The sequence below is a fragment of the Amaranthus tricolor genome, chromosome 6 (genome assembly GCF_026212465.1).
Source record: "Amaranthus tricolor cultivar Red isolate AtriRed21 chromosome 6, ASM2621246v1, whole genome shotgun sequence".
Taxonomy (NCBI): Eukaryota; Viridiplantae; Streptophyta; class Magnoliopsida; order Caryophyllales; family Amaranthaceae; genus Amaranthus; species Amaranthus tricolor.
The window spans coordinates 4,364,977-4,376,782 of NC_080052.1; the positions used below are offsets into that span (position 1 = coordinate 4,364,977).

An 11,806-nucleotide genomic window follows, 5' to 3' on the forward strand; every position below is an offset into this window, starting at 1 on the left:
AAAAAAATAATGAAGCAATATAAAAGAAATGGAGGGAGTAAAAAATTGCTTCCTCGATCTCATTTATTTTGTATTTTCAATTTCAAAAATATCCTATAATAAAATATACACAAATTCTTGCGTAGACGTTCTCATCATGAAACGCTCTTATATGTCGGCTGAATAGCTCAAATAAGATAATTACTTCCTCTGTCTTTTTTTAATTGCATCCAAGGACACTTTCACACGCTCTCTCAATTGTTAATATTTCTAATTATACATATTGAAAAATTATTGAAACTAATAATAAATTTCACATTAAGATGATTCTAACAATATCTCACATAACTATGTTTTAACCTATAGATTAACGACAATATAAAAATCAAGTGACATTAATAAATAGTGTCAAATTGTCGTTGGATGCAATAAAAAGAAGAAGGAAGGATTAGACTTTTGAGTGAGAAATATTTAGCACCCTAACATAGTGTAGTGTAGTGTCACGTTAAAATGATTTCCTCTACTACACAACTCCACAGACAATAATCGATGAAAATTTCGAAAATTCTTTGTCTGAAATGGAAAATAATCATATCATATTGATATGGCCATAATTCAACTCATTGTATATGAGTTTCGATACACAGTAGACACTTCAAAAATTCAAATCCAAACGGTCTCTTTCCTTTCCGTACTTAGAATTTAGAACAACACCCACAAAACAAGGCCACACTTGCTCTATTCTCTCTCAGTGCTCCCCAGAATCAATGAGTGAAGGACAGCCCAAAAACATGCCTAACTTTGATCATTCTTCATCAACATCAATTTCCCCCATGGTTTTTCTTCTCTTCATTTCTGGGTTTTACTCTAAATTTCTTCTATCCAACTGGTTCGTTCTATTTTACTCACTTTTTCTCTGTTTGTTTTTCAGCAGAAAAAGGAAAAATCATCAATGTCGAAGAAAGAGTTGAAGCTTTCCTTGGTTGCTCAAAGACTTGCTATGCTTCAAGATGATGATTATCAACCTTTTCCTGTAAGTCTGTCAACCTTTCATATATATTCAAAAAGATGGTTTCTTTTTTCTTTTTTTACATTTATTTCTCACCATTTTTCTTTTCTTTTTACAATTTTTTTAATTAATACTATTTTTTATTTCCATTTCCCAAAATGTTGATGTTGTCCTAATCCTAAAGTACGCGTCCTTTTTCCATTTTTTGAAAAAAAAGCAATAATTATATTGTCATATCCAAATATAAATAATAAATAAATTTTTATAGTAGAAAATGAATGGCTTTCATTCATTAACACTTAAGTGTAAATATTTAGGAGTAACTTTCAAACTCCCATATGCCATTATAAATGAAATGCATGTTTTTAGACCCAAACTAAACTAAAACTTGTTACTTTGGCAGGTATCATCCACAAAGATTCCTGATCACTGTGAGAGGTAATAATTAATTAATTAGTTAATATCAAAACCATATTAAAATGCATACTTATATTTTATTATAATTGTTATATTTCACTTTATTACGCAATCTAACGTGTTTTGATCATTTATATCTTAAGTTACGTTTAATGAAAAATTATAAAATTTTGATAATATGACAATACCGGATTAGAAGATACATTGAAACAAATAGAATTTTATCTAACTGCCGTAATTTATTAAGTGGTTTATCATAGTTTATATATCGGGAATCAAGAAATTATAGAAGTATATAACTCAAATATGTATTTACATTTTGCAAGCTTTAGTTTCATTAGAAATTTGGCGTGTCAGATTTGAATTGAAGTGGTAGTAGCAAAATAATGCTATTTGCCGAGGAAAATTGTACCCTTGCAATAGTCTACTACTCTTTGTATGTATCAATTGGTGCCCCTAATGTTAATGTTATTATTTTGATACAATTAGTAAAAATAATAGTAATTATTATTAGTTTGAAAAAAAGTAAATATGATTACTATGACATTTGATGTAATCAAGCATATCATATTTTAATTTAGGTATATAGAATTGTTGTAATAAATTCATATAAATGCTCAATTTAATTTAGCTTCAAATTTAAACTAATAAATCATTATTAAAATCTTATATGCTATGTAATCACCTATCATCTCATAACGTATCTACATTTGCCAGAGCTCTTAGAAACTGATATTTGTCATTTTTCAATGTTTTTATTATATTGTATGATATGATCAGAGATGATATGATCTGATGTCATTAAATAATTTCCATCTAAGCTCCAACCACGTAGAGTTTGGTAAGCGAATGTACACAATGATAAAGCAATGATAGTCGTTTTTAGTTGGTCAAAAAAATCAATTCAATAGCCAAAACATTAGCAATCAGCAAAAGTGAATCATGGGTTCAACTCTTACAACCTACACAAAGGATTAATTTCCGCTCTTCCTCTTGCTGGAAGGAGATTACCTTTACCTCGAAATCAAAAAAAAAAAATCCGCTCTTCCACATTATCATATTATTGATTATTCCTGTCAATGAACCAAATGCAGCTACAAGCGATTAAGGCTTGTTAACCTTGATGAGTCCTTTACAGAGAATGGAGAACTCAATGCTTGCACTCTATCAACACCAAATGAGAGGTAAACATCGATTATAATTTGCTTTTTACGATTTGCAATTCACAAGAAGATTAGCAAATCATGTGGGATTGATAAAAACAATCAATGTTAAGACCCAAGTCATTTATCAGGTCATCTTCCATGAAGCAAACAGGAAAAGTCCAATCGAATCTCCAAGCTAAAAATGGAGAACTTGGTGCTGGCTCGATAACAACGATAAAAGAGAGGTAAACTTAGATCATAATAATAACCTTTATTATACAATGTATGTAGCTATATATGTAAGGCGTAAGGCTATCTATACACATTAACTGTTCATTAATGGACTGAATTGATTATTTTCTAACGGTTAACAGGTCATCTTCCATGAAGGAAGCAGAAAAGGTCAATGCAAATCTGTCAGCCAAGTATCCTAGCTTCATCAAATTTATGTTGAAATCACATGTTTCTGGAGGATTCTGGTTGGTAAGTTAGCATATGCATCTAATGATCATTGGCAAATTTAGAATATGATGGGGCGAGAATTCACCTCTATATACATGCTTAATCAACTTGGATATCATTCTTATTCGGTACAGGCAGCTCCGTTTTCCTGATGCCTTACTTGGTTTTGTGATGAATAGGGTCTGCCAAGTAAGTTCTGTGATAATCATCTACCTATCCATGATACTAAAATGGTGTTGGTGGATGAAGCTGGACAAGAATTCGATACGACCTATTTGGCAGGAAAAAAGGGTTTAAGTGCCGGATGGAGGGGGTTTTCTATACATCAAAATTTACATGCTGGTGATGCATTGGTTTTCCATCTAATTGCCCCCACAAAATTTAAGGCAAGTTTCTTGTTGTGTACCATTTTTCGTTCTACCAAACACGAACTAAGAACGCAGAAGCATTGTTTTCTTACGGCCCCCGGGCTATGATTAAATCATCTAAGGTTGTGTACCATTTTTCGTTCCTACCAAACATGACCCAAAGAGAAGGCAGAAGCACTGTTTTCTTAGGGTCCCTGACTATGATTAGCCTTTGACTAGTGCTTTTCTCATATATCATCAGATGACCTGCTATGTTTCTTTACAGATTTATATCATAAGAGAACAGAATCTTGGTGAAGTTGATAGAGTTTTAGGACTCCCAAACATAGATTATTCCAGTTTAGGGAAACGGAAATCAGGTAAAAACATCCTTATGATGGTCTGATCTTTAGATACGCTGCAAGATAATGGTTGTTCACATTCAACACTATTCTTAAAACAGAAGACAGTACACAGAAAGTTATACTGGCAGAACATAGTACACAAAAGGTTTTACGAGCAGAAGACAGTACACAAAAAATTTTACGGGCAGAAGACAGTACACAAAAAGTTCTACAGGCAGAAGATGACCAGTACAAACTGGACTACCCCTATCAAAGCAGCAGTGAAAATGATTTAGGATCCGAAGTACATGATGGGATCCATTTCTCTGATTCTGCCATCGCCTTCGAAGGAGTTAACGACTTTGAAAGCTTTAGCATCATTGTTGACGGCTTGGTGATCGACTCCAAATTTTCTGACTGTTACAGAAAGAAGTATTATGAGCTTTGCAGCAGCCAGAAATATTATTTGCACGAAAATCTTCTTGAAGGGTTAAATTGCAATTTGGTGGTGGGAATTATTTCAGAGACTATAAACATTGCAGATGGCATAAGTTCATGCGAGGCACGATTATCTATATCTCGTGAAGATCTTCGTATTTGGGAGAAAACATTGGAGGGGTTCGAGTGTCTAGGCATGAAAGTGGGATTCTTGCGTGCTCGTGCTAAACATCTTCTAGGCCGTGCTGTTGAATCTAACGAAGCTGAGGAATCAAGGAAGTTGAAAGAGAGTATAATTAAGCGAGCATTTGTTGGGGAGACAATGAAGGCGCTTGATGATAAATTTACCCTACTAAAAGGGATGATGCAGAAGATTGATTTAGAACTGGAGAGTAAGTTTAAGAAACTTTCTGGTATTCTGAATTGATTATCAATCAGCAAATTTATCCCTTTTGTCCCTAAAATTACAAGGCCATGTATATAATATCAGCCTTTCAGGGGAAAATATTTTGCTGATCGAATCGTGGAGCATATGGCTAAACATTGATGATATTTTTTTTGAATTTTGCATACTTAGCCTGTACTGCAAATCTGTTTAAAGAATGGGGGAGATATATTCATTGGCATTGGATTGCCTTTGTATTTTCATGATTTCTTGAGATTATCTATCTATTACTAGCATATTGCTCTATGGTCTTGCCTATTGTCCTAAAGAAGCTTGATATACTATCATTTTCGGCCCAAAGTGCTAACTCATAGTATAATATACGATAGTTAATTTCAACAAAATTAAAATTAGTACAAAAAGGTTTGAAATAATAAAAAAGTGGTTAAAATAATAAAACAATTGGCTTAATTTATACAAATAAATTGTATGTAAAAGACATAGAACGTAGGAGTACCAAGCAAAGACATAGGAAAAACACAAAAACTTGGACAAGACGGTCTCATAACTTGAACGAGACAGCTTTATTATGAGATTGTCAATTTGGACCGGTCTAATTCCCGTGTATAACATTTTAATTTTCTGAGCATTTATCAAACACTTTTAAAGTCAAAATTGATACCTTTAAGATCAAAATTAAAATATGCCTGAAAAATAAAAAAAATGCCCAAATTATTCACGTGCGAATTGGGTCTGCTCAAATTGACGATCTTATTATGAGTCCGTCTCGTCCAAGACCAGCTGTAAGAAAAAAGAAAAAAGAAAAAATTCCTACTATAAACAAAATCAAAAGCTGGTAGATGATAGAATATAAACATTATTGTGGTGTACCTATAAAATCAAACGAAACTTAAGAACGATGGGCATCCAAGCCAACATAAACACGAGATTCCTCGACCTTTTCCACTAGATGTCGTCTGGCTGTGGCTGATACAACAAATGCCAACACAAACAGAGCCATTGCCATCACCAACAAACACTTTCTAAAATGACAATTCATTTTCGAGTCTGTTTTGACACATAGGAAGGAAGTTTAAGAAAGTTGTAGCCATGATATGATAATAGGATAATTGAATTGGTTCACCTACACACCTAGTCTTCATTCATTTCATATTTTTGTATATACTTCATATACAAATTTACTTTGTTTGTGAGACCCAGCTATTAAAATAAGAAATGACTAGTCTTCATCTTCATTTCATAATGTTCTTTTCACCAAATAATAAGAAGGTCCAAAAAACAGGTGTGTGTATCCTTCAAAGCGCAACAAAAGTCTTGCAAGTTCTAACACCCTCGATTAGTATTCCTAAAAAATAGCAATAGCAATTCAACAGTTAAAAGAGTATAAAGACGACTACGCCTCAGGTTATGAAATGGCGCTGAAAGCAGAATATAACTCGGACAAAGGATGATTGATGCTCTATCTTTCCACGTTCATTCCTTCCACTCATTCAAACGAAACCTCTGAAGGAAAAAAGAAAGATTTTAGTGAGGAAACAGTCGATTAAATATTAGAGTAAAAGTTTCTCAGAGAAACCATTCAGATTTTCGACAGATATAAGAGAAGCTAAATAAGCATTACGAATTTGGCTACTCGAACTCAAGGAAGTAAAAATTACAAATGACTGTATTTTAGATATAGTATAGGTTAAATTGGGTCAAAGACAAAGCGAATTCAAAATAAACAACTAGCGTCACATGCCTCAGTTGCTAATAAGAGTAGGGGCAGAAATCGTGCATATAATGTCGAACATAAGCCAAGCGTTAGAATTCGCATAACGCATTTGACTAGTCATAGAAAAACTCGCAAATATTTAACGGAATAAGAATTGGAAGAAAGAGAGAGAGGAACACATTCAAATCCAACGCTGGAAAGCTTTGAACGGAAAAGGAACCACTGTGTCCATCACCTTTTTTTCCATCTCCTTTCAATAACCAAACAAGTCTTCATGTTCCTGATGCAAATTTAGTCACACCAAGTAATAACAGTAACTATTTAAAAGTTTACCTTCAGAATTACTCCAAAGAAGAATGTTTCGTTCCGTTCCATCCTCACTCTATGAAAGTACTTCTTACTGAACAGCTTCGGAAATTTTCCAGAAGCCAGTTTGACCTCAACATCAAGCTTAACCTCCAACAGTCGATGGTTTTGTTTAGCACGATTCATTGCAATTTTTATCATCTCCTTTACTGCTTCGGATGGGAGAATCCAAGAGGAAGACCTGAAATTGACCCCCCAAAAAAAGATCAGATCCAGTCGCAATAGCATCATTTAGTTTCAAGCATACCATAAAAAGCATCATATTCAGCAATTCATATAACAGCTACATAATCATGATAACCTTGTTCTTTGGTTTATGTATATAATCCATTCATCCCAATATATTTGACTATTCAAAATTCGAGACTCTTAACGGCCCGTTTGATTTGTGGTATTAAATGGTGGTAAAGATAATGATTTATGGTGTAAAATTTCATCAAAAGTTCCATATCATTCCCATGGTAATAAAACTTTGATCACAAAAAAAAAAATTTTGTTTACAAATTTCCATTACCACCTAATACCACCTCTCCCAATGGCAATGCATTAGAATAAATTTTATGAAGAAAATGAAATGATTGAAGTTGAACAACCATGGCCATCAAGGTAACCAAGAGATTTTTCAACTAAAATTACACTAGTTTTTCATTCCTATTACCACCGTTTATTACTACCTACCAAATGGGCCGTAAGTGTAGTGAATCACATACTTTGAGTAGGCACACACGGTGGGACCGGAAGTATCACATGATTTATGCACGGGCAATACCCATATATCGAAAACTATCCTCCATAATCAAATAAAAACTTTATGGAGATATCTCAATTACACTCAAAAAAAATGTTATTCAAGTTTCCCGCTACCTTGTGCAACTAAGCTTATCTTAAGAACCACTAAAGCTGGCCTGTCTCCTACAAAGTAAACTCACTTTGGCAGCAACTATACAACATCCAATGAACCAAATGATCTAAAATTATTTTATTGCTTGATCTTCTTTCTGATGAGGCTAATAAGTGGAATCCATCGCTAAATGTATATGGCCTAGGTTCAATGTACATACAGCAGTACAGCACTAGTGACACTAAACAATAAAATACTGTTGCTGGAATGATCTACCGTGTCTAATGTTAATAAAGAAAACAAGTACAAAGAGAGTCCCAAGTACATTTGGGTGTTCTAATTACTTGCTGACCCCAATGCGTACCATTTTGAACACTAGGGGCAGTTGTCAGCTCGATCTCACTTGTCGCTGGGCTTTCACGTCTTTCCTGTAACACAAGTAACAGCCTCCAAAGCCTGAGAACTGTGTATCCTCATGCAGGACCGATGAAGAAAACTGAGTTTTAATATTAAGGATATCATCTACTGTGGACATCAAACAATCAATCTCCTTGACAATAGCAGCAGTTCCTATGAATTCCTCTGGATAAAAGTTGTTCCGCAATAAAGTCGGATATTATAACCAACAATTACATCAAATTACACACCAAAATCTAAACAAATCTAAGAGATAAGTTTGCTAAAAAGTGGAAAAGGAGATCCATTCACCATAACAATTGATACTAAGTTTATTTGATGTAATGTAAGAATTTGAGCTTTTGAGGGAATTATAATGAAGTAAACTTTGTACGAACTTGTATGGGAATGGTAAATAAGAATGTCATAAAGAAATACATCTCACATTCTCACTAGCAAATACAAAAGTACGTATTTTTGTTCAATGCTCATAGCCACATCATAGGTGGTACTAGGAGGTACGCAAATCGATGAACTCATGCCTGATCACTGGAATGCTTTACCTAGGGTCTAGGATACTCATATCACATGTTCTATCCCAAATTAAACACAAATTTCATAACATTTTCTCTTGTTTTATTACTTTGGATAATAATGTGTGAGTGCAACACATACAGAAGACTAGCAATTGCCAACTACACCATAATTGAAAAGATACTAATGATGTGGACTTATGGAAGCTTGTAGCCCAAACAAGGAAAGATGAGAACAGACCAAGCAAAAACCCAACACACACAGATGGGTGCAAATGAAAAGGGCGAAAAGCACACACTGGACACTAAACCTAAAACTCAATGGATGATGGTATAGCAAAATACTTGATATAAATAATAAAAAGCTAAAAGTATCAAAGAAAATAATTTTCGGAGTGTTTATCAAATGATTGATTTAACTGGTCACTAATTTTGAACACTAAAAGCAACTTGTTCAATAACAAGATGTTTCTAATAACTCATTTACCAACTACTAGAATAGATTGTTTGACCACCCAACCATCAATTAATTTCAAAATAAGCTAATATTGTTCAACAAGTTATTTTACCAAACACCCCGTATGACTATAATCTTGTGATATACTTACAAAATAATTATAATAGTATAAAGAGGAATTCTAGATTCATTGATTAAATGGTTAACATAATATGAAGATAATTTCCGGAGTACGAAGAGAATAAGATTCAAAATCAACGTTAATAAGAAAACAATATACTGCAGTTTTTCATCACTTTGCAACCAAGGAAATGAAAATACCCATAATACTCGGTTGTCCATCCCTTTAAAAACAGTTATACCACACACCTATAGGTAATATTTCTTCTGCTCCACGTTAAATGGATCAGTGAGAATACTCTTATCCACACCATAAGAATTCTTAGTGTCATCAACAAAAGAATGCCATTCGTCTATAGCTTCTTCATCATGATCCTTTTTCTGATCTATCAAGTGAAAATTATAGGAGCAACCCATATGCGTGCATGACTAGGATACCTACAAATCCAAAATTTCTTCTCATAAGAAAAATCCCACTTGTTAAGTGACATTATTAACACATTGACAAGAGTTATCTATAAGAAAGAGATAAATGTGCACCAGTGGATTCAATGGAATAGTCTATACGGCGTCTTGTAATACATTTCTTCATTACTTAATATTCTTTTCCTTTGACTTGGACTCGATGTAATCACACAAAAAACTCCTAAAACATGCCACTAAGAAAAGTTATGTTTGGCCACCTAAGCAACCACCTTTGAATTCATTTATAATCAATCTAAAATCCGAACCAATTATTATTTCTGGAGACATGAAAGCACTCAATGTTAGATTAACGCTCAAGATAGGAGGCAAAGTGAACCCTAAAAGTGTTATCATTTAAACTTCAAATGCAAACACATATGACTGACCTCAAAATTAAACACCAAGCTTGCCGACGCGACTCAATTACCCTATTATAACAACGCAAGTCATAGTAATCCATACTAAGTAAAAATACCTCAAGCAACTATAACAGAAGAACAAGACCGTCTTAGAAACAAGTTTCACCAAAACTTCACAAAGGACATGCAATAGTTTGAAATCCAAAAAACAATATCTAACAAGTATCCATCAGATCACTTTATTTACATTTTAAAATTATCTTTGGCATGTGCATATTGCTCGTTGATCTTTAACAGTTTAAAAAGCAATCACAAATGGTGTTCCCTTTTATACATTCTTTAGTTACAGTTTCATACAACAATGAAGATAAGATGAGCTAAAAGCTCAGTTTTAGCAATAGAGATAACCATACACTTAGCACAAGGTACACCACATTCATAGGTAGTGCATCTCCTAGGTGCAAATCCTACATTTAAAGTGGCACGCAATATTGGGATGACGTAAACTAGAAATGTGGACTAATAGTTTTGATTAGAAATGGTTTCATTTAGGTTTCAATGGCCACGTGAAAAGCTTCATTATGTTCTCATAGTACCTTAATATTCTTTAAAGACCAATGGAAGTTAAAGGCATTTCTATATTAGATATAAGCAAAGTAATTGAAATCAACAAGAAAAGTAACAAAATTACATGACTTGCATAACTCCTGTTGGCTTTAGCCATCGATCTCGAGCGCATATCACAGAATCAGACATGGACTCACGCAGTAGGAAGTACCCCATCCACTCTGATATAATAACATCAACTGCTCATACAAATATCAACACTCATTATATGAAATTGTACATGTCAAAATTGAAGGGGTAGACTACAAAATGAGAAATCACAACCTTTTTCTGGAAGAGTAACATCTTCCATGGAGCCTTCAATGACTTCAACAATGCCCTCAAGGCCATTCGCTTTAACAAGAAGACAAGCATGCTCATACATCTTTGTAGCTTCCACCGCATAGACTTTTCATGCACCTGCTTGTGCAGACCAAATTGCAAGAATACTACTCCCGGTTCCAACATCCAACACAGTCTACATCCACCTCAAAAAAGATTACTAATAGTACGTTTAATATCAACTTTAAGATTAAACTAAAAAGTTAAAAAAAATATAATGGTAAGGAAATTATGATATTATGTCGTCTCTTATTTATGTTCAAATATGTAATATTATACATAATTTCATTTTTTATATATATATAGATAAACTTGTGTTTTAATATTATAATGGTACTAATGTAATCTGTCTGTTTATTTATTGTTGTTACTTTAACTTTAGTTAATAGTATTAAATAATGTGTTTATAAAAGTTCCTTTCATAAACATTTATTAATGTAAATTGGTAACTATACATCACATAAATCATAATAAATTGTATTATATTAATGGCCAAAAGTTAGATAATTTTGCCAGTTAAATTAAAAAAAAAAAAACAAAAACATTGCATTTAGAACTTTGAATATTAATCGATAATTAAAACATAATTTTTGAAAACTTGACTAGGTATAAAACACACATCAAATTTAGACTTTTTACTTAATATTTGATAAATGTCAAGTTTCGCAAATATGGTTTGAATAACTTATTTTCATTTTACTTTTACTATTAAGTTCAATTTTTTTTTTCAAAACAAAAAAAATGGCTTAAATTCGAATTTTGGTGTCAAAGTCGGAGTAGAATCAGAGTCAAAGTCAGGCGGAAATGTCAAATAGATCCAACTCCGACCAATCTCTGAATCGTACTCGAATTATATAATTAGATTTAGAATTGAGTTTTTTTCCCAATTTCAATTGAATTAAATTTCCGAATCGGATCGGATCATAGATCTCTAGTTCAAAATACTTGCAGTATGAAATTTCCAAAGTTATTGAAAAAAATAAAAATTGGCTCATTTATTTTAAAAGTTATCAAAAATAAAACTTCTTCATAAGAATAATAATCCACCATAATCACAAAC

At 32.9% G+C, this 11,806-nt stretch overlaps 3 protein-coding genes across 7 annotated transcripts; 1 reads left to right on the top strand and 2 right to left on the bottom strand.

The window, feature by feature from the left end:
• The first annotated feature begins 422 nt into the window (after positions 1 to 422).
• LOC130815303 (B3 domain-containing protein Os01g0234100-like) lies at positions 423 to 4,744 on the top strand. Of its 4 annotated transcripts, none has more exons than XM_057681718.1 (9): positions 423 to 815; positions 911 to 1,012; positions 1,392 to 1,426; positions 2,500 to 2,589; positions 2,700 to 2,795; positions 2,925 to 3,033; positions 3,192 to 3,398; positions 3,646 to 3,739; positions 3,823 to 4,568. In XM_057681718.1, exons 1-9 carry the CDS (start codon positions 747 to 749, stop codon positions 4,566 to 4,568), a joined length of 1,548 nt encoding a protein of 515 aa, XP_057537701.1. In that variant the 5' UTR covers positions 423 to 746. The 4 variants fall into 4 exon arrangements, with proteins under 4 accessions (XP_057537701.1, XP_057537703.1, XP_057537702.1 ...); XM_057681720.1 differs by having other exon boundaries at positions 450 to 815; positions 2,544 to 2,589; positions 3,823 to 4,744; XM_057681719.1 differs by having other exon boundaries at positions 450 to 815; positions 914 to 1,012; positions 3,823 to 4,744.
• On the bottom strand, positions 3,984 to 6,943 carry LOC130815304 (protein arginine N-methyltransferase PRMT10-like). Of its 2 annotated transcripts, XR_009042558.1 has the most exons (3): positions 6,595 to 6,943; positions 5,418 to 6,050; positions 3,984 to 4,120 (listed from the first exon to the last, which is right to left on the bottom strand). XR_009042558.1 is itself a non-coding variant. In XM_057681722.1 (2 exons), exons 1-2 carry the CDS (start codon positions 6,856 to 6,858, stop codon positions 6,021 to 6,023), a joined length of 294 nt encoding a protein of 97 aa, XP_057537705.1. In that variant the 5' UTR covers positions 6,859 to 6,943; the 3' UTR covers positions 5,272 to 6,020. The 2 variants fall into 2 exon arrangements, 1 of the variants encoding a protein (XP_057537705.1); XM_057681722.1 differs by lacking the exon at positions 3,984 to 4,120 and having other exon boundaries at positions 5,272 to 6,050.
• A 528-nt stretch (positions 6,944 to 7,471) lies between these two features.
• Positions 7,472 to 10,789, bottom strand: LOC130815024 (protein arginine N-methyltransferase PRMT10-like). The gene is made up of 8 exons (XM_057681351.1): positions 10,690 to 10,789; positions 10,490 to 10,604; positions 10,395 to 10,434; positions 10,212 to 10,317; positions 9,670 to 9,777; positions 7,995 to 8,050; positions 7,821 to 7,896; positions 7,472 to 7,539 (listed from the first exon to the last, which is right to left on the bottom strand). The coding sequence occupies exons 1-8, from the start codon at positions 10,787 to 10,789 to the stop codon at positions 7,472 to 7,474; spliced, it is 669 nt and encodes a 222-aa protein (XP_057537334.1).
• Between the last annotated feature and the right edge of the window lie 1,017 nt (positions 10,790 to 11,806).